Raw genomic sequence first — 25,931 nt, 5'->3', positions numbered from 1 at the left:
CCACCAGAGGCATCGGCCTCCTACTTTCCACCCTCATCTTATCATGGAGTCCGTCTGTGGGCTTGAGCTGTGATGTTATGTTCAGAAAGTGCCCACTCCAAGGAAAGGAAGCCACAAGTATTGGCAAATAGCTTGCCATGTGCCTTGGCTTTTCTCTCTGCTTACGAGGACCAACTCTCTCCAAATCCCCCACCATCTGTCCCCAGATGGATCCATATTGGACCCCAAAAGCTTCCCACTAATCCATCTCTTATATTTTCTTTTGTCTAAAATCTCTTCCTCTGCTGGCCCTGGCTTCGACTTTGTGCCCCTCCCCTGCCGTGCTCCCTGCACGATGCAGCCCACCGCCCCCACATGTCCCGGCTCCCTCTCTAACCTGGCCCTCCGGAGTTCATCTCATTTCCAGGCTGCCAGTCCCTCTCCTTCAATAGCTGGGGGGGGGGGGGGGGGGCTCAGAGTTTATGAAATTCAAAGAGGCACGGAGGACAGCTACAGAGCTCAAGTCCAGCTAGTTAATAAGTGACCCTCCAAAAGATGACCTTGGCACCCAAGTCCTCATGGGGAGTGTCATCTGGCACGACTCTGCCAAGCTCCTGAGCTTTGCAGAGTGAGGCAGCCTGCTCCCCAAAGCCGCCAGACCCAGGCATTCCACACAGCTCCTGTCCCTTCTCCTTGCTCATCTGTTTGAGCAGGGGCTCGGAGTTCCACCGAGCCCATCTTGCTGTTGAACCCCGGCCACCTAGTCCAAAAGAGGAAGCCCTCACCAAGGAAGCACGTACCCCTGATGCGTGATGGCGAAAGGGTGCACTGCCGTGCGTGTCTTTGGATGTCAGTGGGTGGCCACGGGCCCACAGTATGTGTCTTGTGGACGTGTTTCGGTGCCTCTGGGTCCATGTGTGTGTCATTTAAATGAGGCTGTGCGTGTCACTGCTCCTTCCTCTGGATCATCTGAGTTTGTGTCTGTCTTCTGATTCCCGTCTCTGCCTTCCTCTCTGTCTACCTTTTCCTTACCTCGGAGACTGCCCTTCCCCCACAGCAAGCTCAGTGGCCAGTTCTGCGTGGGCGCCTCAAGTGGGCTGTTGCTGAAATGCTTGTTTTGCGGATGGAACTGACAGTTGCCATTTCTGCTCTTCCATGGGCCCGCCAGTGTTCCGAGACACCCTCACCCCACACAAGGGCATCTTTTAGGAAGAGGGAAGGGCTGTGCTGCCTGTGTGGGAGTTTAGGGGGGCATGTTGTAAAGCTACCCCCCCCACTTCAGCTCTGACCAGCAGGAAGAAGGGCCCAGAGGCAGCGCAGCCTGCAGAGGGATGTTGCCTAGCAACTTGGGGGACTTTACTGCAAACTCGCTAAATCCCGAATTCCTCAGCTCTAATTTGGGAAGAGAAAAGCAGAGTCCAGACCTGATACCCATTCTGTCCCCAATTTCCTCCTTCCCTTTCTCCTCTGGATCCTAGATTTGAAGTCCAACCGGAACTGGCCTAAGCGAAGGCCCCAGATGTGCCCATCATTTAGGCAAGGGGCTGAGTTCCCAGGACATCCTGCCATTTGGCAGAGGTGGGGGGATAGAGGATGTGCCAGAGACAGATTGGGGAACAGATTTTCAGTTACAAGGGTGGGTGGGTCCCAAACATGCTGGGAGAGACACCCCTATACCCCAAGCCCTGGAATCCCGGCCAGCATCCAGCTCAGTTTGGGGGGCCAAGCTGCCTAACCCAGTTCCCATCATGAGTGACCACAAGAATTTCCCTCCCACTCATTTTCCCTTTGGCCAGCAAAGCCTGTAGCCCATTCAGGTAGGAAGGAAGCCTGCAGCAGCCCTGCTAGGACTGGCCAGTGGCTGTGGATTCCCTGCAGTGCTGTTCCAGGATCCCCTGTCCCAAGCAGAGCCACAGGGCCTTTTCCCCTCCTTGCTCTGCTTCAGTCAACCTGCCTGAGCAGCCTTCCCTCCTCTGGGACCTTAGCTGAAAAAGACTTTCTGTTTTCTTCGGAGGTGGCCTACTCTATCCACTCAACATGCCACACTGCCTGCTCTCCTACCCGGACAGGCTGCTCCACGATGTTCCTCCCGTATCTCCCTTCTCCAGCCTCTCACAAAGCCCACATCCTTCCTCCACCGTGGACCCCAAAAGACAACCATTTTTTAAATTTCCCAATACTAGGGTTTCGAGTATTTTTCTTCTTCCCAGGGGCAGGGTGAGAGTGACCAGTTTTTGTTTTATTCTGAAGCAATGGATCAAGAGGTTAGGGAGGGGCGCCTGGGTGGCTCAGCAGGTTCAGCAAGGGACTCTTGGTTTTGGCTCAGATCATGAACTCAGGGTGGTGGGATCAGCCCCACGTGGGCCTCCACCCCCCTTAGCAAGGAGTAGGTTTGTCCCTCTCCCTCTGCTCCTCCCCACCCTTGCTCTCTCTCTCTCTCTCGCTCTCTCTGGCTCTCTCTCGCTCTCTCCCCCCTCTCTCTATCTCTAAAATAAATTAATTTTTAAAAAAGAGGTTAGGGAGATTCTGGACTGGGGAGTGGGAGGGAAGGGTATTTCTCCCAAGCTAGTATCTATGCATAAATACATACATTAGATAGATGATAGATGATAGATAGATAGATAGATAGATAGATAGATAGATAGATAGATAGGTAACGGGGACCTCGCCAGTAGGGTGATTACCCACCTATGCAGGCCGGGCACCGTCTGCATTTATCTGCACAGCGTGTGTACAAGGTCTGTGTAGTTATTTTCAGGTGGTGTCTGTAGAGTCTGCACGCAGCCGTGCGCGTTTTGGCGAGCCGGGGCAGTGCCACATATACACATGTGGGGCTTGTGAGCTTTCGTGTTTATGCGTGCTCACCCTCAGGTTTTGTACTGACAGCTTTCTTGGTTCCGTAGCAGAGTGATGATGGGACTTTTTTAAACGCACGTCTTAGGGGGCTTTTCTTTGAGGACTGGCGGGGGTGAGGGGAGGAGGAGTTAGAGGCAGCCATATTTGGGACTCTAGCTAAGTTGTGGAAGTGTGGGGAGGTGGGTGAGGGGTACGTGGTTTTCCACATACGGGTGGGAGGGGTGTTGTGCCCAGATGTGAGTGTGTTTGTGCCCGGGATGTCGGGGGCCTCCCTCTGCCTGCTGCGGCATACATCTGCCTGGCAGTCTGCCGCCTCAGCAAACAAGGGGGTTGAATTTGGGAGGATGGGGTGTGTAGGAGGAATGGATGGAAGTGTGTAGGCGGAGGGGTTGGGGCAGGAGGGGGAGCGAGGCAGAGGGAGCAGGGAGGGGGCGTGGTCCTCCCTGTAAAATCCCCGCCCGCCCTGCCGGAGCCTTCTCCTGATTGGCTTCTCGACCGAAGGGCTCAGGTTACATTCGCGAGCAGAGCGGAGCGCGGGAGAGAGGACCCGAGAGCGGAGCGGCTGCTTCGGCGCTGGTCAGCGGGCACCCCAAGGCCCCAGAGTCCCCACCCAGCACCACACAGACCCCACCCCCGCCCTGCGCCAGCCTGTGCCCCAGCCAAGGAACCCCAACACCAGCATGGACTGCTGCACCGTAAGTTAGAGGGCCGGGGGGACGGGCACTCAGCTTGATCTGGGGCAAGGGGCTCCCAAGAACCCCCTGGAGGGAGAGTAAGGGATGGAAGTGCATTTGAGGGTGCAGAAGACCCAGGAGCAATAAGGGGTGCCTGCGGAGACGTGGGTGGTGGGTGGTGAAAGGTACCCGCCTGACTTGGAAGCCCTAGGAAAAATGCTCCCCAACTCGCGGGGGCGTCTGGACGCCCATCCGCCAGGCAGTCCAGGTTGGACCGTGGACTCTGCAGGGCTCTGCAGCAGCGAAGCTGCAGGTTAGACGAGAAGAGGAACTTCCCCCGGAGAGACGCTGTAAACTGTAGCGAAGCTGCGGCGACTCCTTTCGGTCTCCTTTCCCCTGGCTTTCGCCCTCACTCCATTCCCCATCCCACTGCCACCGCCGTAGGTGGGCAGACAGGACGATCTCCGTGACCCTCGTGTACAGCGCGGGGGGCTGGGGGGTGGACAGTCAGTTCATATTGGTTAGCTCAGGAATGATGATGGGCAGCAGAGAGCCTAGTCAGTGTGGTTCTGGGGAGGGGTTGGCCCGTCCCCCAACGCCATCTAGTCCCGGAGGGGGCTGGGTGAAGTGACCGCGAGGGAGCCCTGCTGGCGAGGCAAGGAAGTGTCTGCAATTTGTCAGCGCCCACACGGAGACCTGGAGGCTGCGAGTGCCTGATGCCCAAGTAGATTGCTGCTAAGGTGACTTGGGTACGAAAGCGCCTGGCACAGGACCTGGCTCCTAGCACCCCAGAGGAGTACAGTGATCATACATATATGGAATGTGTTTATTTATTTTCTACTTTTAATTATTTATTTTTAGCCCCTACATATGGAGAAAGACTACTCCAAAGTCCTTGCGTTCTCTGCCATTCAGTCAACCCAGCTAATGATACAAGAGGTTATGACTTTGCCTGCTCCCCACCCTCCACCCTATGGCTTACAAAAGAAAAGAAAAAAAAAAAAAAGTGAGGTTTGGAAGGAAAGAATAGCCCAGTTTATAAGAGATGAGACTTCCCTATGTCTGGGTACCAAGAGGCAGAAAGAACTTAGGGGTAAATCATTGTAGTTGTTATTACGATTTTGATTCATTAACATCAGTAATATTGGTCAATTTGTGATTGCTTACCATATTAACTTTATATTTAATCATCACAACAACCCTGTGAGGCCCTGTCCCAGATCTGCAGGGCTAAAGGACTAAGCAAGAGACAGCACCATTGCAAGAATGTGCGGGGGGGCCGAGGGGGGTAAGAAAATAAAGAAGAGGTGACAGGCAGAGGGCTGGAACAGGGCTGAGACTGAGCATCTTCCTACCCCATCCCCATTCTGTGGAGGTGGACTGAGAGCTGGAAGGGAGCTGGGACATGTAGAGAACAGAGTGCATCTGGGGTCTAGAGGCCCTCTTTTTTTTTCTTTCTTTTTTTTAAGTAAGCTCTACGCCCAAACCCCTCTACATCAACCCCTCTCGCCTGAGCCAGCCAGGCACCCCAAGGCAGGGCCCTCTGTATCTTTCATTCTGGGGCTCTCCTTGCTGACCATCTGACCTGGTGTTGGGAAACACTTAGTCCTGCCTTATTTCCTTCTTGCCCCTTGGTAAGGAAGCTCGAGAAGAAAACAGAGCTTTTTTTTTTTTTTTTTAAGAGGCAGAGCTGCTGATTCAAATGTACCAGTTGCTGATTTACATAGTCACATATATATGACTTCCCTCCATTCACTTAATATGAAAAGGCAAGGAGACATTTTTTTTGGATTCCACTCATTTCTTTCGCTTAGTCTGGTTGACTTGGTCTAACTGAACTCCTAGAAATAATTACCTGCCCTGAGGCTTCCGAATCCCATCACAATTTGTTAGCTCTGTGGCCTTGGGTAAATTGCAACATGTCTTTGAGGCTGTTTTTTGACCTCTGAAGTGGGGATTAAGTGAGGTGATGTGTGCAAAGCACAGGGCCTGGCATATAGTAAGCAATAGGTAGGGATAATTCTTTTTTTTTTTTTTTTAAGATTTATTTATTTATTTATTTGAGAGAGAGCACAAGAATGCGGTGAGGGGCAGATGGAGAAGCAGACTCTCCACTGAGCAGGGAGCCCTATGCGGGGCTGAATCCTGGGACTCCAGGATCATGACCTGAGCCGAAGGCAGAGGCTTAAACCAACTGAGCCACCCAGGCGCCCTAGCGGGGATAATTCTTAAGGCTTTTAGGATTGGGGACCTAAAGAATTTATCCATCTAGGCCAAGTTCCAGTTGCGGCCCGAAGAAACTGAGACCCCTGGAGGTGAAGCCCGCTTGGGACCAGAAGCCATGGTTCCTGTTTTACCCTCTAGTGCACATTTCCACCGCTGGTTCATATGGAGCTCTCAGGCTTTAGAAGGCACCAGCCCAGAACCATGACCCTTCCTGGATTCCTTTTATTCTCTCTCCGGTTCTGCCTGTGGACAGGCCACCTAGCTGCTCTGCCCTGAGAATTCAGCTGGAGGGAGAGGGAGCTGATCTGGGGGAGGAGTAGTGTGTTGGATGGTTCTGCCAGTTGTTCTGGGTTTCCATTCTGGATCCGGTTGACGTGGGTAGAGACAGCAGCTTGGTCGTAGCACAGTTGGGGGAAGATACCCCTTCTTCCATAGTTGCTGGCCAAGGGTAGGTGGATCAGGAATGGGTTAGTTGGTTGGTTGGTTGGTTGGTTGGTTGGTTGGTTGGTTGGTTGGTTTTAAATCGTTGCCCTCTGTTGAGGAGAACCTCTGTTCCCTAAGGATATCCCAAGAGAGGCATGAGCTCTGGGAATCAAGGAACACAAGAGTTGTTTCTGATTACAGGTGGAGAATAAGAGGTCAGAGAGGGAGTGCCAGACCTGCAGAAGACAAAAAGAGTGCCAATCCCCTCAGGCTTCTTAATAACTCTCTGTAACTGCATTTAAATCAATTGTGGGCATCTTGAACACAAATTGCAGAACACTGAAGCCCAGGAAATGAAAACAGCATTGCGAAGATGATGAGGGGAAGCCATTTTTAAAGCAGAAGTCCTTGGGGTGGGGGATGGAGGGGGGAGGAGAGAATTCCTAGAAGCCACAGGGTCAGATCAAAAACCTTTTTAACTCCATAGTAACCATATGCATCCCAACCCACATTAATGCTGTGCATAATATTAAGCAACAAAGGGGCTCAGGGACTGAGGCCCTCTCCATTCCAGAGCCTTACTTCTAAAATCAATACCATCTATTCCCTAACCTTTGCCTGTCTCAGCTAGGGCAGGCTGTGGGAGACAGAAACCTGAGGCCCCGGGGGTGGATGTGATTATTATAGGCTGAACCATATGAAATTGGGGTTGTTTTATTTTTTGGCCTATAAAAACAACTATTTCACATCAACTTATTAATTAAAAGAATCATCGTAATAGCTACCATTTATTGAGCAACTAGATTGTGCGAGAAACTGGATGTATATCATGCTGTTTATTCTTCCTCGCAACCCATAGAGGTAGATACGATGATCCTGATTTCAGATGAAGGAGCTGAGACAAGAAAGCATTAGGTAACAAGAGGTAGAGCTTGGTTCATTTTCTTGACTGCCTTTGCTTATCCTACGGAATAGGGGTTGAAAATATACTCTGGACTCTGACATACAAGGGTCTGAATCTTAGGTCCATTAGTAACTATCTGTACAACCTCATGTAAGATTTATAAACACTTACAGCATCAGTTTTATTAGAGGTAAACTAGGATGACAATAAAAGGTGCGTCATAGCTTTGCCAGGACTAAATAAAATAATGTCTGTAAAACACTGTGTTACTGTGCCAGGAACAAGAGAAGTACTTAATGGGGAGCTATTGTCATAACGCCTTTCTTCTGGAGCACACAAGGCCAAGGGCTTCTTGCTCCTCATCTTTCCTTTGTCTTTTTTGGAGTGAAGCCTTTTCTCTGTAGCTTCTTCCAGACCACCTCGTCTCTGCTGTGTTTGAGTACCTCCTGGGGAGCACTGGAAAAGGAAGAATCAATGGCAAAGCAGTCTCTGGGCCTCTAGCCCTAGGTGGAGGGAGGCTGACTCACCGGGGGTTAGCCCCACCTTCACCCTAATTCCAGCTTTGAGCCCTGATGTAATTTTACTTACGGAGGGGACTGGCCTGATTCTTCTACACCCTGTCCCAGGGAATCCTGGACTCAGAAGGGGCCCTGCTGATCTGGAGGCACCCTCTGAGGACAGGGGGGAGGGGCAGCCACATCCAGGAGTCCCTGGGCTGTCTACTTTGCTCCTCCCAGCCCACCCTCCATCAGCTCTGCCGCTCTCCAGCTCAGCCGCTGGTGATGGACCCTTCGCTCAGCTCACTCAGGGCTCTCTGGCTGTCTTGGACCCCATCCCACCGTGCACGACTCTTTCCTGAGTTGGAAACACAGCTGTGTCCACCTGACCATGACCCTAACTTTTTGCTTGCCGCTCTCCAGGAGGGACACACACACACACACACACACACACACACACACACACACACACACCCCAGCGCGCGCGGCCCTTGCTCAGCCCTTCCCCACGCCCGTAGCTCCCCTCTCTGCGCTTCCCACTCGCGCGTCGGTTCCCCCCAAGGCTCTACTCCTACCCTACCCTGTCGGGGTCTCATCCCAGTCATCCCACGAGTACCCCCTGCCCCGCCCCCAGGAGAGCGCGTGCTCCAAGCCGGACGACGACATCCTAGACATCCCGCTGGACGATCCTGGCGCCAACGCAGCGGCGGCCAAAATCCAGGCGAGTTTCCGGGGCCACATGGCGCGGAAGAAGATAAAGAGTGGAGAGCGCGGCCGGAAGGGCCCGGGCCACGGGGGAACGGGCGGAGCTGGGGGCGCCCGGGGAGGCGCGGGCGGCGGCCCCAGCGGAGACTAGGCCAGGTGAGGCGGGCGGGGCGCGGCGGGCGGCAGGTTCCCCCTTCCCAAACCCGGGACCTGCCGAGAGCGGCCCCGCTCCCCCTCCGAAGGAGCCCGGAGACTACGGGCGGGCTGCGGGGTGGAGAGGGAGCTAAGGGTCGGGGGCTCCCAGGCGAGCCCTGGGGTGGGTGGCTGGGAGGAGGCTGAGGGTGCTGCGGGTTCCGAGAGCTCACCTGTTCCTCTCTCCTCCCTCCTTCTGCCCCGCCCTGGACCGAAGAACTGAGCATTTTCAAAGGTAACGAATAAGACTCGGAAGCGGGTGGGAGGCCTGAGGGGGAGAAAAGGACCAAATCCCCCACCCTTCCCTCTGCCCGCCGTCACCCCCTCCAGCCTGCGGGTTTTCATCTGGACGCCTGAGGCTGCGACAGGGACACACCTGGACCAACACAGAAACGCAGCCACCCCCATTTGGCTGCACAAACCCGGCCTGAGGCTGTAAACACTGCGGCGCGCACACGCACTGCCCACGAGCTTATTTCAGCTCAGTGACTCGGGTGGGGGGTTCTGGGTGACTGAGGTCCCCTGGCGCTCCCCGCCCTGGTGTCCTGGTTCAGGAAGGGAGAAGGAAGGGGGAGAGGAAGTACCCGGGAGGGCAGGTGCTCAGACCTTCTCTGTCCTCAGTTGCCAAGGAGAGATGGATGCCGCGTCCCCTTCGCAGTGACGAGACTTCCCTGCCGTGTTTGTGATCCTCTCCTTCCCACCAGCCTGCCAGCTTCAGGAGCCCTCCCTGCGTCCCCAGAGACTCCGTCTCCCAGGCAGGCTCCGTCGAGGAGTCGCTAAGTCCGTGCCCTTTTAGTTAGTCCTCCAGTCTAATATGGTCCCCATTCGCCCTTCCTTCCCACCCTAGCCCCAAACCCCGCGCTCTCACATCTTCCTTCTTTTGCTTCTCGCCCACCTCTGCCCGCACCCCGCATGCCGCTCTGCCTCCGCAGCCTCCGTGCACTTCCCTGCGCGCACTGCGGAGGGCGCCCTAAGCGTCGCCCAAGTACACTAACTTAAAAAAAAAAAAAAGTCCTTTCGTTCTGTGCGCAGATAAAGGGGGCGCTCTGCGTCTCTGTGCTGTTCGCGCCCCAGCCTAGCCCCAGAACTTTGGCTCTGGGGTGAGGAGAGAGGGAAAGAGGGTTTTTATGGTGTTGGATACCTCCTGCTCTGATCGTAAGGGAAGTACCTATTTCGCACCCCAACCCCACGCCTGCCTGTAATCTGCTTCCCCTCTCCCCGGCGCACCCCGAGAGCCACCTCTCCAGCTCTCATCTTGTTTATGCAAACGCCGAGCTCCTGGGAGGCTCGGTAGGAGGAGCCTGCCGCGGCCCCGCCCCCACCCTGCTAGCCCCGCCCCCCGCCGGGCTCCTGGGGCTGTGGCCCGAAGGATTTTTATCTCCGTGTGTGCATGTGACCGTGCTGGGTTGGAATGTGAACAATAAAGAGGAATGTCCAAGTATTCAGAGGGTGCCGGAGGGAAGGGAGTTTGGGTGCACAAGGCCATCGCCTGAACCATCACCTGAAGCTTGAGCAAATTTCACTTGACCAAACCCGAAAGTGGAGGTGAGGAGGGGAAAAAATGGGAAGAGGACCTTGTTAAAACCTACTCGATTGGAGCCAACCAAACTTCCCACCTACAGCATCTCATTTGGGACCCCAAGCCCATTCCTTCGCGTCCTGGTAATACTCTTTGTGCCGCCTAGAGGAATTAGCTATGCCGGCAGAAAGAAGAGGGAGACAATATGGTACCCAAAGGCTTTAATTCTTGATATTCCCCCTTAAGGATAGGGGAAGAAATCACACAACCATAGGGAGCTTGGACTTGGTGGTCGTCACACTATTGGCAGAGGGGGGCCTCTCCAGGAGCCCTTTGCTAGAATCAGCTCTCACAGAAGTTTGCTCTGAAATCCCAGGCGCAATGGCATCCTCCCTGATATAAGAAAATTTTTAGTGAAGGTTGGGGGCATCCCTCAAAGGAGACCCCCCCATCCTCTAACCCAAAGACTTTAAATTTTAATGTGCCTGAAAATCATCTGTGGAATTTGGGTTGAAATGAAGATTCCAGGCCCCATCTCACACACACACACACACACACGCACGCACACTGCTTCAGGAGGAATAGGAAGTAGCTGGAATCTGGTATTTTCTGTCCAGGGAATCTGAAGACCACACTTTGAGAAATATTGCTCTGAGCCCTCTTCTGGACCCCACGGCTGACAGCTAACGGGTGACAGAGGCAGCTTTACCTCTCCTTTCCTTACTCCCCCACACAGAAGAACTAAACTCAGTTGAAGGCTCAGGACAAATCCAACTCTTGGCATCCATACCCGGTGTGTATATATATATATATATATATGAAAAGGACTTAAAAACTGAAAATTCTTTTAAGTGTGAGGAGGGTGAGGGAAGCCGTGAACCAAGTCCTCCACCCTGTGCATCGCTCACTCGCAAGCACACTTGCTCTACCTGCCACCCCCACCACCGAATCCCAGAGCTGAGCAGCACTCCTTACCCCCAAACAACCCGAAATATGTCAGAGTCTGAGGGCTGAAGTCACCTACTCATAATCCAAGCCCTTTTCTCCTTTTCTGTAACCCCCACCCAGCCCTCCTGCTCACCGAATGTCACTACCCCCATATGTCTCCTTGGGCTTCTTCCTCCTCTCTTTCTGGAACCTTATCAGGCAGAACGCAGCAACTGACAGGAACAGCACGCCCAGGAGCACCCCAATCAGGGCCCCAGCCACTCGGCCTTTGGATGGGTCTAAAGAGGACACAGGGAACTCGGAGGGGCAGACCTTCCTGGCCTCTCCCCAGGTGTCTCACGCAGCCTCCCCAGCCCAGGCCTGCCAGCCGGGCCTCTGCCCAGCATTCCCTACCAGTCACAGAGAGGGTCAGCTCACAGGACGCACTGCCCATCTGGTTGGTGGCCACACAGCGGTAGGTGCCAGAATTGGTCAGGGAGAGATTGGTGAGAATGAGCTGGCCAGACACCTCATCTAGAGGGTAAGGAGGAAGTGTTCCATCATTCATTCAACTCACAGGGAGCACCTACTATGATGAAAACATATTTCATCCTTAACACAATCCTGTCAGGAAGGGACTAACCTCATTTATTAGGGGGGACCCTGGCTCAGAGAAGGAAAGTAATTGTCCGAGGTGACCCAGAAAGGAAGTGCCAAAGTCACTGCCACTTCCGTGCTCTTTCCACCCTGCACAGCTGCCTTTTCAGGGGAGGAGGAGATGGCACACTCATGGGATTGGGGTGGGATGCTTACTGGCTGATGTCAGGCTCCTGGTTGGGGTGAAGGGAAGGCTTGATTGCTAGAAACTGTACCTTCTGGGGTAGCTCAAATGTTTTACTAAGCTGCTTACCCTCCCTTTAGAAGGCAGAGAACACACCAGATGATCCAGAGGGCTCTCTGGATTGATAAAGGGGTGTGCTGGGGCTGGGGCAAGGGACAGGGCACTGGAACAAGTATGAGGAAGCTGAGAAGACAAGGCTCTTACCCATTTACCTGGTTCCTCCCAAGACACTGACTAAATGATTCAAGCCAGTCCATGTTACTCTGCCTCAGTTTCCTCTCTGGGAAGCTTGGAAATGATTCGTGACCCTCAAGAAATCCCCAAAAGTGGAAATCATAGAAGACCCCCTCTCTTCCCCCTGTCTTCCACTGTCATCCAAGACACCAGGAGTACATGTAACTTGAGAAATGCTCCCAGGAGCACAGAGCTACAGACCACAGGAAGCCAGACAGGAGGGAGCAATACAGGACCCCAGGGAAGAAGCAGGGAATGGTACGGTGGTCTATCTCAGACCCACAGGCACAGAACCGATAAGTGAGGGGGTGTGGAGTTTAGAGACCAGGTGTGCCCAGGTCCTGAGTCCCCTCTTCCCTGATACCCCAGGCCCTTACCTTGCATCATGCTGCCAGGAGAAGGTGTAGGGAAAGATCCAAGGCGTACCCAGTTGTACACTGGCCTGGGGGCTCCCTGGGAAGAGCTGCACTTCAGGGCAGCAGAGCCCCCCACGGAGGTCTGACCACTCTTACTGCACAAGGGACTACTGGGGGGCACTGCAAGAATCACAGAAAGTACTTTAGCCATCTTTTAGCCCCACCCCCCCATCACGTGCTAGATTTCCTGCTCCATCCAGTACTCCCACCAAATAGTAGTCCACTTCTCTTCACATTCCACTGCATCCCCAGGAAATGATTGCCACTATTGGAAATTCTGATTGTTAGAAAATTCTTCCTCGTGTTGAGCCAAAATCTGTGTTAATATAATATCCACCCATTTGGTCCCAATTTCTGCCCACAAAGAGAAATGAAAAATTTCTCCTCCACAGGACAAGCCTTCAGATATTTGAATGCAATTGTTACACACCTCCTAAATCTTCACTTTTCCACCTAGACATCCCCAGCCTCTTTCATAGTTTCTGTTTGCTCATCTCTGAGCAGGTTCTGGGTTGGAGTGAGATGGAAATTGTGAACACAAGGTTGGTGCCTAGTGACAGGGACCCTTGTTCCTTTAATGGCCACTCCCCTTCTCTGCCACTGACATACGGAGAGACAGAATCTGAGCTACAAATGGGACGTTCCCCCAAAGATAGAGTTGTCTGGGGCATGACTCAGATCCCTATATATGGGAAGAGCTTTCTCTCTCTTGAACCCTTTGTGACTAGAGACTGAGGGAAGAGGCATTCTTTGTGGAGGGTGGAGGACTTTGGGAAGGAGGTATTTTCCCTTGGGGTCCCCAGTGCAGTGTGTGCTTGGGCTGGAAATCAGGGATCTGGGGGAGGGAACTTAGCAGGGCCAGCGCAATCTTTTTCAGTACATGGGTGGCTGGTGGGTCCCCAGCCTGCCTTACCAAGCACAGTAAGGTTGATTAGCCCCAACCCATTGGTGTAGAAATCTGGCGGGTTATTAACTTGGCAGAGGTAGGTTCCAGTGTCCGAGGGGTCAACATCAGTCAGCTTCAGGGTGGCCACCCCTCCTGTGGGGGGGTTCTGAAGCAGGCTGGCCCTCTTTGCCTTAGAACCAGTTGGATACAGATGGCCACTGGTGAAGTACAGGATCTGGGGAGAAGCAGAAGACACACATATGTGCCTTTTTCTGCCTGGCGTCAACTCTACAGTCCTTTCTCCAAAGCAGGTATAAGAAGGTATTAGAGGCCCCTCCTTTTATACCAGACAGGGAAGCTGATGCTCTGGAGCCAGAACCAGCAAGGTCTATCTGTCCCCAAATACCATCCCTTCCCAAGGGCTAAATAAACTAGTTTTATTGCTTTCAGCTAAGCCCGGCTCTCAATCTGAGGGGGGAAATTAATGCAAATATTCCTGGAAGGGGCGGCATTTGATCCTACTAACAATCACCAGAGCTTAGCATTAATGAAACTGGGACTGCACAAGGATAGGGGAGTTGCTTGTAGGAGCTCCGGGAGAGAGGTTGGATATACAGGGCCATATATGGCATACGGAGTCATGCAGACTGTGGTCCTAAGAAGATCTAGAAAGACTCCACTCATTTTTTCATCCAAGCATGCTGATCCCCAACCCACCCTCTCTGACCCGCACCCTCATCCTGGGTGGGCCCTCTGTTCCAGCCTCTCCCAGCCAACCCCACCAAGAGGCCGGAGGGCCGCCCCACTCCAGCGCAACGCTCTTAGCTCACCGGGTGGGACTCAGACATGGGCTTCCCAGGCGGCACAAAGCTCCACTCCAGGGCGAAGTTGTCTCCCACCGACGTGCTGTAGCTGCAGGTCAGCTCTGCGGTCTTGCCCACGGGGGTGCTCAGGGGCTCGGCGGGTACCTTCACCTCCACGGCTAGCCCGGGGGCTGGGGGCACACAGAGACAGGGGAGGCCGGCGGGAGAAGCGCTCGGACGGCGCCAGGCCCGGGGCTGGGGTGGAGTGGAGGTCCGGCCCCGAATCCCGGTGGCGGTCTTGGGGTCCGGCCCAACCCGCGGCTCCCAAGGCCTCCCTCCTCCTCCAGAGCTCAGCTCCCTCCCCTCAATCCCTCCCTTCTCGAAACCTGAGGTTGCCGGGAGGGAGGAGCACACATCTCGGCCGGGTTTTTGTGGGTAAAAGGCCCGAGCCTGGGCCAGGTATGAGGGTGTGCTCGTCAGGGAAAGGAAAACAATAGTCCGGTGGTGGTTAAAGCCTCCCGGGGAGGCCCAACTTGCCCGCCGGCTTGCGTGACTGTGTCCTTCGCCCGCCCGGCCTTCGATGCCTTTCCTCGGCCCCGCCCCGCGGACCCCGGGCCCCTGCGGCCCCGCGCGCCCCCAGCCCGCTCCGCGGGACTGAGCCGGCCCCAGGAGCCGGGGGGCCAGGCGTCTGCCCCCCAGCTCTGACCGCGGTGCCGCCCGCCGCCTCCTCACCGCCCAGGCAGACGAAGCCCAGCAGGGCCCCGCAGAGGAAGGGCCCCGAAAGCCGGGCCATGGCCGAGTCCAGCCGTCTGTGGGTCGGTCTGGGCGTCTGGGTCTGGGGGAGGGAAGGCAGCGCCCACAGGGCGGCCGCCTCTTGCAGGGCAGGAGCGAGACTGGCTATCTCAGAGCAAACAAGGGGAGAGGCCCGTGCCCTCAGGTAAGGAAATGCTCCTCCCTCCTCCAGCCCCAATACTGGAATCATTCGAGCCCTACTCCCTTCTTCCGTCCGCTTCCCCCCGATTTCTGAAGCTGTCAGGCCCTGGGAAAAGGGCTGGGCTTGGGTGGCACCCCAGGGGGAAGGGATCAGATCTGGAGCGCTCTGTAGACCAACAAAGAGTGGCCCCTGAAGAAGAGGGAGGCATTCTAATAACCTGAGTCGGCAAATGGACATCACCACTTTGGGGTCCCTCCCGGGAGCAGGAGCCCCGGGCAGAAGAGCCTTTCTGACCCTTTCCGAGATTCTTATTCCTTCCTAGTCCTTCTTTTCTCTGGGAGTCCTTCTTCGGCACCTTTATCACTGCTTGCTGAGGTAGGAGTCTCCATGGAAACTAAAGCCAGCTCCCCACTCCCAGAGCCACTCCATTTCTCAGCAGAGAAACTGAGTCTTGGAGGAGACCCCACCCTTGATAGGAAAGGGTGTGGCAGAATTGGGGCACACGCCTGCACCCCATCCTATGTCCAGCTTTCCCTCACCACACTGGAGGGCAAGAAGATGTGTTTGTTAAGGACTCAGTGGTCTGGGGGAGGGAAGAACAAGTCAGGTTTCTCCCTCCTGCCCTTAAGAGGAAGCAGGAGATTAAGAGCACCCACACCCGAAGTCCGTGAGTACTCAAGCCCTAGCAGAAAGGGCACCGGGTTTCATCCCCTTGCTGCTCAGTGGGTTAGGGTCTTCCTGGCCTCAAACTTCTGGGGCCTTCCCCAGCCACCTGATAGCTAATGACCTCCCTTTTTTTTTTTTTTTTTAAGACTTATTTATTTATTTGAGAGAGAGAGAGAGAGAGAACAAGCAGGATGGGCAGAGGGAGAGGAAGAGAGAATCAATCCCAAGCAGACTCTGCGGGACTCCATCTCAGGATCCTGAGATCACGATCTAAGCCAAAACCAAGAGTCAGATGTCCATCCAACTGCACCACCCAGGCGTCCCCACAAATGACCCTTTTAAAGACTCTAGAAAAGCTGTTCCAGGAAGCTGTGTGGAGAAGCCCTCCAGGGTTTGAAAAGGCAATTTGACTCCTACTTTCCATACAAACACAATGCATCTTTATTGAAATTTGCAAAATAAAAACAAAAACACACATTTCAAGTTAGTTTAAAAAATACCTTCCCGATCCCCTGCCCCAACAAAACCCAACCAAGCCAGCAGGACAGGTTATATGAATGCAGGGAGCTGGAGTGGGAGTGAAGGATGCTGTTAGATGGGGTGGAGTACAGATCAAGGGGGCCTGGAGGACTCATTGACTGGCAGTCCCTACCAGGGCCCTATCTCAGCAGTGTTCCCTGCAGTCCTAAGGAGGACTGGGGGAGGGGGCAGGGGCTCTTCCTAATCTGAGGTCCACTTCCTCTTCTTCTACTTCCTGAATGTTTGGATCTCAACAGAGACTCAGTTTTCCCATAGTAAAGAAAGATGTGGGCAGAGGACTGGAAGTCTGGAAGGTGGTCCCCCAAGACTCAGGCCTCTGAGGTAGGGGTGACCCCTATAGGAAGGAGAGAAACCAGATGGCTTAGCTAATGAGTGGCTGGACCATCACACCAGAGACCCAGCCTGACTCTGGGCGGGCACCATTACGGGGACAGCACCCATGCGGCTCAGAGCAGAGGAAGAGACCCCACCAGGGCTGGGGGATATCGGCTGAGGTTGGACCCCATCTGTCCTGGGCAGCCTGGGTGAGGGCAGGACCTGACTGGAGAGGCTGAGCGTGGGGGTCAGTGCACCAGGTCTGGGAGGACCTTGGGGGTGCCGGAGGGCTCGTGCTGAGGTGACAGAGGAAAGTGTCCCATTCTTGGAGATTGTGTCCGAGCCCTTGGGCCAAGGCAGGGTCCGGGGAGCAGTGGCATCCTCCCTAGTGATCAAAGAAGTAATAAGAGGTCAGAAGCTGGAGGGGGGGAGAGGGGAGAATTTCTACATGCTTTGTCTTACTCCCTGCTCAGACACCGTTTCACTCTCCCCTCCCTTAAAATCCACCCAATGGAATGATGTTTCAGACAGCTGCCCAAACTTCCAGCCAAGGGAAGCTAGGAGAACCCCGTTCGGGCAGAGACCAGACACACTTACTTGATATCATTGGCCGGCTCCTCTAGGGCCTTGCTCCGGCGTTGGTACAAGAGGACCAGCCCAGCCAGCAGCCCCAGTCCAACCAGAGTGCCCACAACAGCTCCAGCAACCACCGCAGGCCCTGGCCCTGGAAAAGCCTTGGTGTCAGAAGGAGACCCCCAGCTGGTACCCACCCCCTCCAATCCCTCTACCCCACTGCCACCACAAACAGTTTTTCTTCTTCCATTTTCTGTCAAGCAGAAAATGGTCAGTCAGTGACCAGACATTTGTACAAACATCTGACCAGGACAAGCTCCTTGTCCTGTTAACAATGAGAGGCCTCAGCAGACAGGCCTCCTCTCCTCTTGCAACCCCACCCCCACCAGTGTCCAATCTTCTCCTTAACCACACTTACCCCTCACTGACCTGTGCTCACTTCCAAGGTCACATTGCACTGGGCACTGCCCACCTCATTGTGGGCCTTGCAGATATAGACTCCAGACATGGGACTGGAAAGGTTTGTGAGGCTTAAGGATCCACGGATGGCATCTGTGGACACAATTGGGCCATCAGTCCAAGGACCGTCTTTCCCACTGAAAAAATTCTGTCCCTTCTGGAATGTCCTCTTTGACTTTCTGGGAGACTCATCTGTCTGTTCCCTCATGGTGGGAAAAGTTGTGATAGCCAGCATGCTGGGTTCTGCCCCTGATACAGAACTGCTAACTCAATGGCACTCCCCACTTCCACTGCTCAATGTCCCTGATTGATATCTAAAAAGATTCAGAGAGGAACTGATGCCCAGAAAAACCCAAACACCATGTTTACTTTTAGTTTGGATTGGCGGAGTGGTGAGAAAGAACACATTAGGATCAGAAAACCTGACAAGAATAGGCCATGCGACTTTAAACAAGTTACTTGCTATCCCTGGGTCCCAGTTTTTTGATCTGTAAAACAGGGTAATATGACCTCCTTGATGGTGTTGAAAGGATTATATGAAATAATGATTATTAATAGTTAAAGTTTATTGGCCACTTACTCTATGCCAGAGACTAAGTCCCTTACACGTACCAACTTAGGAAAATTTCACAACAAACCTACGAGCTGAGCACTATTTAAAAAATACAAATAATTTTCTTATAAAAATGGTCACATGAAAAGTAGAATGAGGGACGAAATGAAAATCCATATACTCACGACTTTGATTCAATGATTGCTAACATTTTGCTATACTTACTTCATTTCTCTCTCTTTTTGTGAGACACTTAAAAATAAATGCTCAGCATGAGTCTCCAAAAAATAAGGACATAGACCATATAACTACAATACCACTGCCGCATCTGATAAGTTAATAATCCTCTAAAGGAATTATCTAATACCTAATAATAATGATCTAATCATCCATATTGAAAATGTCCCAGTTGTCCCAAAACATCTTTTATAACTAATGGGTTCAAATCAGGGCTCTGACATCCCCGTTTTACAAATGGAAGCAGAGTCACGCGGCTAGTAAATGGTAGAGCTAGAATTTGAATGCATATTATCTAGCTCCAGAGCTTCTTCAGTAACATAAGTGTACAGCAAGTGTAAGTCCCCAACACAGAGGCTGCACCTGCTGGGCCCTCTTTTCCCCCCCGCCTCTTCTCCCCACACCCTCCTCTGCCCCAGGACTTTGCAGCATTGCCTGCCCTTTTCACCCCCCGTCCCTCTGGTGCCGCTCATCTTTCCCTCCCCCAGCCACAGCCTCAAGCTCCCTCACCTAAAGCTGGTGCAAAGAAAACCTGGGCAGATGGGGGTGCCCGCTCCCACTGGTACTGGGCAGCTGGCTTACTCCTTGGGGACTGGCAGCTCAGGGTCACGTTGGTCCCCACACGGGGCACGCCCAGGAGATGGCAGGATGGAGGAGCTGGAGGAACTGGAGCAGAGAGACAGGTTAAAAACTCAACCCCAAGGGACCAACAGATCCCTCCCACCCACCCCCAAACACACTGCCCCCTCCCTTCTATCACTCTGTCTGCCCTCCTCCAACCTTTATGCTCAGCCATTTGGGAGAGAGAGCTGCCTGGCCTCCACTGGGGCTGGGGAAGGTGTTGCCAAGTGTGCGCTTCTCACTTACCCAGCACCCTGAGCTCTAGAGTTTTGCTGCTGTGGCTCCTTTTGATGCCTTGGTGGTCTTGCACATTCACAGAGCAGCGGTAGGACCCAGAGTCTTTCTCCCGGAGGCCCTGCAGCCGCAGGGACACATTCTGGGAGGGCATGGAGTAGACCAGGGATACCCCCGGTTTGCTTGACGTGACCCCACTGATGTACGCCAACACCTGGTGTGGGACACGATGCCTCCCCGTTATTACATGTGTGCCCTGTGCCCACAGGCTCGGCTAATCCTCCCCCCACCCCCACTGGCAGTCTTCAAGCCTTCCTCCCCTGTACTCACCCCCTCTAACCTGTCCCAGCTCCCCATTCACCCCCTGTCTCCCTAGACTCCCTCTCACTGCCCCTGGGTCCTCTTCCCCACAACAGTTCTTGATCCCCTATGCTCTGTCTCTTCATCTCCCCCTTGGGGCATTTAGAAAGTGGTATAATGGTGAGGGATAATGTAAACAGGGGGTATTTATGAAAGAAACTCAGATTGCAGGCGTAGATCAACGAATTTTTTTAAAAAATATTTTTATAATCTTCTTTTTCTTGAAGATGTCCCTCCTTCCCCATGTATAAACTCGGGTCCTGTGAAACCTGGATCTACCTCTGCAATCCAAATTTCTCTCATACGTACCCCCTATTTATCAAATGACCTCTAGAAAATACTTTCCAGAACCTTGGGAGGAGCCCGAGCAAATAAGGGGCTCTGAAAATGAAGTTTCATTGGCTTCTGGGTAGATCTGCCTCTGAGAAGTCTGGTATCAGGAAGGAGGGTAGGTTACGGTTGGGAAAGGAGACTGCCCTTTGTGTCTCAAAGGAGTGTGTAAAGGGGCAGTGGGACAGATTCAGGAAGAGAAGTGGCCTGTGACAGTGCCCAAAACATTAAGAAGGTGAAAATAAGAAGATGCTCAACTTTTTCAAGTTGTGTGAAACTTGCCCTAACCCTTTCCTGGTCTTCAAACCCCAATCCTCACTGTCCCTCCCCCAAAGCAAAGCAAAATGCCTTTCCACTTCCCTGTGTTTTGTGTACTGGATTCCTAGGGCAAGTTGCAGAAAAGAAAATTCCGGGCGGGGGTGTGGGGGGGGGCAGCCTCCAAGGTCAGAGCAAAAACTGAGCTGCTGAGGAGGACCTTACTTTTTCCTGAAATTCCTTCCCGGTCCCTCCTTCCCTGGCCAGTCCTCCCACTCTCACCAGCTCTTCCCCACGCTCAGCCACGGGGGTGTAGCTAGCCTCTGGTTGAGATGCGTCCCTCCCTCACCTGGTTCAGATCCTTCCCTTCTTGCTCCAAGAACCACATCACGGCGAGCAGGTCCCACGGCTGAGACGAAGATACCTGCCCTTGCAGGGTGTACCACGCCGGGAGCACTACTTCTGCTCCTTCTACTGCCTTCAACCGGGTGAGGCCAGCGGGCACGTGGAGCTCCAGCTGGGCCCGCGAGGGGGACGCTGAGGACAAGAGCGAGGAGGCGTGAGCGCGGAGGACTGGCTCCCGGCTCCGCCGGTGGACCTCGCCCAGCGCGGCGGGAAGAAAGGACGTCCCTCGCAGGGTCCCAACCTCTGTGGGCCTCGAACACTGCCCAGGGACTGCTGACCTCGCGTCCTGCTTTCATCGGAGCTTATTCTCCCTAACCTCAGCCCGTGGGTTCCTAACAGGGGATAGGGACACATTTCTGTGCATTTATTTGTATCCAGAGGAGCAGATTTCAGAGCACCAAGAAGAGGGGGCAGATTTCCAAGGCGGGGGTGGGGGGTGGGGAAAGACCTCTAAGAGGAAGGGCAGGTTGAATACTTTTAATCTGCACTCTACACAGCCCGCTTGCTCCCCCAGTTTCCCCGGGCGAGACCCAGGAGGGGGTAGCGACGCTGGTCAGGACACCGCCAGCGTTCCTCGCTCCTGCTTCTCAACCCGACGGGCGGAGGGGGCTGGGAGGCCGCCGGATTAGCGATTAACCCGCGGCTCGTTCTGACTAACAGCTCCGAGCGAGAGACCGGAGCCGCCCCGCGCTCCCGGTGACCGCCTGACCACAGTGCTCCCCCGCCTCCCGCTCAGGCCCGACCCAGGGCCTCCCCCGGGGAAAGCCGAGAGTTGAGGCCCAGAAAGGAGCCCTTTTGGGGTCCAGGCGATCTGGGCGAGTCCTGTGAGGTCGCAGGAAATCACGGCAGAGCTGGAACACGAACGAAGGCCCTCCCCACCCCGACAATCAAGTACAAGTCATCTGTCTGTGTGTGCTTGGCGTTCAGGAGGTGGACTGGGGTGTCGCTTTCAAGGAGAGGACAGTGGAACCAATGCTTCCGCGATGGCGTCCAGAAACATTCACTTTTTGCCCTTCAGAGAGGCAATGGAGCAGCCGAATCCCAAGCCCTTGGGAGGAATAACCTTGGGCTTGGAATGGCCAGGCCCGAGGAGGCTGGCCATCGCAGTCCTTGGCCTCCGCGCTCTGGAGTCCAAGACGCCATCTCCGCGTGGTGGCCAGGCGGCCAAGGCGCGGACAGAGGCCGCGCGCAGCCCGGGCTTGCTGCCCTCCTGGAGCCGGGCTGCAGGCCCCTAAGGGCCCCGGCGCGGAGCCGGCCAGGATGCGCGCCGCCCCCACGGCTTTCCGGCTGCGCGTCTTTACAGAGCCCCCACCCCTATTCCTTGGCCTTCGCGCCCCCCCCATCCATTTCCTGGCGGGGGTCCCTGCGGGCCGGGCGGGAAACTGGTGCCCGGTGATAAGCCAGAAGACAATGACCGGGGCGCCGCTGGACCGGAGGCGCTGCAGGCGAAAACAACCTCTGCCTCAAGGAGCCCGACGCCCCCCTGGGGACCGGGGCGGACCCGGCCGGCTCGCCGGTCTCGGGAGGCCGGGACGGCAGGAGGCCTGCGGGCGGTGCCGGATCTCTCCCGGCCTTTCTGCCGCGCACACCCGGGAGGCCACAAACGGTTCCCGTCGGGAAACCTGCCGGGGGCGCGGGAGACGCGCGAGCTTCCTTCGCCGCAGGCGCCCCCAGCGACCTCCCCCAGGTCCTGCATGGACCCTTTCGCTGCGAAAGGTGGGGGTGGCGGTGGTGGAAGAGATAATGATGGACTCCCGGGGGTCTGGGCAAATGCTCCCTGTCCTACGCCCCAGTCGGAAACTAGGAGCTGAAGGGGGCCCGAAGCTTCCCCGCCCTCGAGCCCCTTGTCGCTCGCGGAGTCCGTGGTGCCATAGGGCGAGGACAACGGAGTGGTTGGGTCCGAGTGAAGGACACAGGAGCAGCCCAAGGAAGGGACCCTTCTGGCCCACTCTGAGACCAGAGTGAGGGAGCCGGCAAGGGCCGAAGGAGCACAAAAAAATGGGCCCGCTCCCCGGGGCTACTATTTTTAGTCTCCCTTTCTCTGGGAAACTCCCCCCGCGGGCTTCTCACGCCCCAGGGGCAGCAGCGCAGAGCCACCGAGGAGCGCGGAGCGGACCGGCCTCCCCGAGAGCCCGGTCCAGCCGAGCCCAGCAGAGCCGAGGCCTGCCCCCAGCGCCCTGGGCCCGAGTGCCAGTTAATTCCCGAGTGGCGGGTGGGCGGTCAGCAACCCCCGGGGACCGGCCTGGTCGGGACGCTGAGCCTGGGCTGTCCTTGAGAAAACTGAGGGCCAGAGTTAGGATAGAAAAAGGAGAAGTTGCCGGAGAGGTGCAGGCGAGGCCCAAGCAACGAACTTGGACTTTCCTCCCTTGCTTCCTAAATGCCCCAGCAGAGAGATGGGAGAGCTGGGGATAGAATGCAGAAAGGAAAGGGGCGCCGAGTTAACGTTGGGAGAAGAGGGCTGAGAGGTTAACGGGTCCTGGAGCAGGCCCACCAAGCCTAGAGGGACAGAAATCTGTCCAGGCTTTGGTGTGGCAGGTGGGCTCCTCTGGAGCCCTCTTTGTCTGGCCACCCTAATTACTTCATGCCCCAACACCCTTGCAGCACGAATCAGGCTAAAGGGGGCATGGGTGAGAGTTAGGTGGTCCCCATCTTAGCCCCCATCACTGTGGCTCAATTTCACTCTATGTCTCTCTGTATCTGGTGACTTCCAACCTGAGTGAAATGAGTTAAATTTGACCTTGACAAACTCACCCTTCACCCTTTTTGGGATCCTTGAAAAGAGGTGGCAAGACAGAGCCAGAGGAAGTGAAACATGCTTGTGATGGGCTTAGTTCTTGCTGGGGCTTTACTCTCCAGATGTTGCAATGGGCCATCCCCAGCTCCTGGGAGCTCCTGGAAGCTTTCAACACTCCTTAAGCACTTGCTCCAAGGAAGAGCCCTTCCTCGCTGACTCTTTGAGGAAACTCCTCTCTACTTCCTTTGTCCCTTTGGCTCTGGGAACCAATGGGGGTGGTGGACTTCATGGGGGGGGGGGTCACAATTCTGCTCCTTTAGGCATTCAAACCCCTCCCCCGTTTCCTGTGTCCCAAGTGACCTCACGGTCAAGCTTTCGGGGCACCTCCCTTTATTCCCAGGGCAGGAAGCAGGAGGGGGGGTAGAGGGAGGATCTGAACTGGGGAATTGACGTGAAGTGCATTTGTCAAGCCTGGGATCTAGGGAATTCCTGGGGGTTCTTGCATATCAGGTCGTGTGTGGGGTGGGGGCTGGAGTTAAGTCCTTAAGCTCTTTAGCCAGTGTCTCATCTAGCGGCTCAGCTCATCTGGCTCTGCGGGGTGGAGGTGGGGAGTGCTGGTGAGGAATGGTTCCCACAACTCACATAGAGGTCTACACCCAGACAGATGCCCTGACCCTCTCCCCTACCACACACAGTCCCACGCCCAAAGTGGTGGCTGTCGGGACAGAGCGGAGACAGAAGTCAACACCAGCCAGTGATGCCCTGGGTGGGGAGATGGGGGAGGGAGTGTGGGGGGAGGAGGGCAAGAGTCAGAGGCGGGAGGCCGCATCCATCCAGTTCCTTCATCAGTGCCCAAGACCACCTCCCTCAGAGTCGGATTCACCCCATGACCCATCTCAAGTCCGCTCCCGTCCAGGTTTCACTCACCGAGGGTACTCAGCCCCAGGAACAAAAACCGCAGCAAGCTGGTCGCAGGGGGCCTGGGCAGGGGAACCATGGCACTCCCTGGCCCCGACGGAGTCAGGGGCGCCGGCTCCGGGACACACCGACCGACAGGTGCCGAGGCGGCTCGGCAGCTGGGGCGGACGCGGGAGCGCGGCCACTGACACCCAGGGCGGCTCTAGCCAGAATCTGTGCGCGTGTGTCCCGCCGGCGGGGTGGGGACCGACGGGGACAGGGGGGCGGGGCGTTCGAGGGGGCGGAGAGGTCGCGGTCTTCCCGGGCGGGGCGTGCGGGTGACCCGCCACCGATGGTGGGGGCGGCTCCCGTGCTCCGACGGCCGGATCTCGCGGCCTCCACCCCGGCAGGACGCAGGGTGGGGTCGGGTAAGTCGCGGCGCCCCCACAGCCGGCCGGGGGCCAGGGGAAAAGGGAAGGGTCCTGAACTGCCACACTGGGGGGGCCATACCCTTCCCCCTACGCCGCCGGGGGGTGGGAAGGAAGACGGGGAACAGAGGGAGCTTTGGGGGACTCTCCGACGTCCAGGAGCCGCCCGCACGCTTGACACCTGAGCAGGCCGGGGCTCTGGCCCGACCACCGCTCCGAGTTGGGGGGTACCGCGTCCTCCGCCTAAGCGGGGCGGCCTTCCTGAAGGAGGAAGAGGGGAGCCGCGTTGTCCCGGAGCCACTGGGCTTCCGCAGGGTGTGGGGCGGAGCGGCGGGAGGGGGCCCGGTTCTCCGGAGCCGGGCGGGAGGTGCGGACGGGGAAGAGATGCGGCCGAGCCCGCCTCCGCCCAGCCCCGCAGGGACCCCCGCGGCCGCTCCGGGGAAGGCCCAGAGCCGCGCCCGCCGGGGCGCGCGGGGACCGTCTGCACCTGCGGGCGGCGGAGAGAGGGGAATCCCCGAAACCCAGGCCCCAGGTCACCGGGTCTTGTGCCTCACACCCCGAGCAGGGGAAGGACTGGCGCAAGGAAGCCCCAGGAGCTGAGCAGGAAACTGAGGAAACAGGAGCCCGGCTCCCAGCTCCTCGCCTCTGAAAAGAATGGTTTATGGGCCTTATGCTGACTGGGGAAGAGGCGGGCGGCTGTGGGAAGGTAGACCGGACAAAGCCCCCCGTTTCTTTATCCCCGTATCTTCGCTGCCCCATCCGCCATCAGCCCCGCTCTGATCCTTTAATTCCCGGGACCAGATCTCGTTCACTGTGAATTTAATTTAACCGTCCCCCCGACCCCGCCCCGCCCACCCCACCACCTCCCGTCGGTCCAAAGGCACCTCTGCGCCCTCTGGCGGCCTCAGCTCCCTCACAGAAGGGCATGCACCTGTTCTTGCTTCTCAGTCCAACAGCCCCACCCAATACAGATAACTTCAAACATTCAGGCACAGCTTAACCACCGAGCAAAGGTCACCGGGGAAAGAAAACATAAGAATGAATTCTTGGCGTTGCCTGCTCCGGGTGGCAGTTGACTGGGAAGAAAAGCAGCCAGGCCTCCGATCCCATTTATTCCACACAGTTCTGCTCTGTTTTAACACCGAGTGTGGTCCTGGTGCCTGCATGCCCCACAGACCCTCTGGGATGCCTCTGCCTGGTGTGACTTGCGTGGCTGCTCTTCAAATACCTGCCAGGCAGTGGCTTTGAGAAATGCCTGTGCAAACACTAGACCGCTCATGCAACCCCTGGAATCTAATACTTGGCAGC

General features: G+C 55.7%; 3 protein-coding genes across 4 annotated transcripts; 1 reads left to right on the top strand and 2 right to left on the bottom strand.

Moving 5' to 3' along the window:
• The first annotated feature begins 3,343 nt into the window (after positions 1–3,343).
• Positions 3,344–9,897, top strand: NRGN (neurogranin). Its single transcript, XM_045894789.1, has 4 exons — positions 3,344–3,530; positions 8,194–8,420; positions 8,674–8,691; positions 9,078–9,897. The coding sequence occupies exons 1-2, from the start codon at positions 3,516–3,518 to the stop codon at positions 8,413–8,415; spliced, it is 237 nt and encodes a 78-aa protein (XP_045750745.1). The 5' UTR covers positions 3,344–3,515; the 3' UTR covers positions 8,416–8,420; positions 8,674–8,691; positions 9,078–9,897.
• A 135-nt stretch (positions 9,898–10,032) lies between these two features.
• VSIG2 (V-set and immunoglobulin domain containing 2) lies at positions 10,033–15,952 on the bottom strand. The gene is made up of 7 exons (XM_045894791.3): positions 14,815–15,952; positions 14,110–14,273; positions 13,307–13,514; positions 12,355–12,513; positions 11,317–11,436; positions 11,057–11,201; positions 10,033–10,368 (listed from the first exon to the last, which is right to left on the bottom strand). The coding sequence occupies exons 1-7, from the start codon at positions 15,251–15,253 to the stop codon at positions 10,236–10,238; spliced, it is 1,368 nt and encodes a 455-aa protein (XP_045750747.1). The 5' UTR covers positions 15,254–15,952; the 3' UTR covers positions 10,033–10,235.
• A 147-nt stretch (positions 15,953–16,099) lies between these two features.
• ESAM (endothelial cell adhesion molecule) lies at positions 16,100–24,455 on the bottom strand. Of its 2 annotated transcripts, none has more exons than XM_045894788.3 (7): positions 24,226–24,455; positions 20,509–20,696; positions 19,227–19,356; positions 18,870–19,025; positions 17,540–17,662; positions 17,135–17,261; positions 16,100–16,922 (listed from the first exon to the last, which is right to left on the bottom strand). In XM_045894788.3, exons 1-7 carry the CDS (start codon positions 24,293–24,295, stop codon positions 16,607–16,609), a joined length of 1,110 nt encoding a protein of 369 aa, XP_045750744.1. In that variant the 5' UTR covers positions 24,296–24,455; the 3' UTR covers positions 16,100–16,606. The 2 variants fall into 2 exon arrangements, with proteins under 2 accessions (XP_045750744.1, XP_045750743.1); XM_045894787.3 differs by having other exon boundaries at positions 19,227–19,428; positions 24,226–24,453.
• Between the last annotated feature and the right edge of the window lie 1,476 nt (positions 24,456–25,931).

This window comes from Mirounga angustirostris, unplaced genomic scaffold (assembly GCF_029215605.1).
Source record: "Mirounga angustirostris isolate CCGP_5_RB_7025 unplaced genomic scaffold, mMirAng1.0.hap1 SCAF_13, whole genome shotgun sequence".
Lineage (NCBI taxonomy): Eukaryota > Metazoa > Chordata > Mammalia > Carnivora > Phocidae > Mirounga > Mirounga angustirostris.
This window is presented reverse-complemented; position numbering and strand designations above follow the sequence as displayed.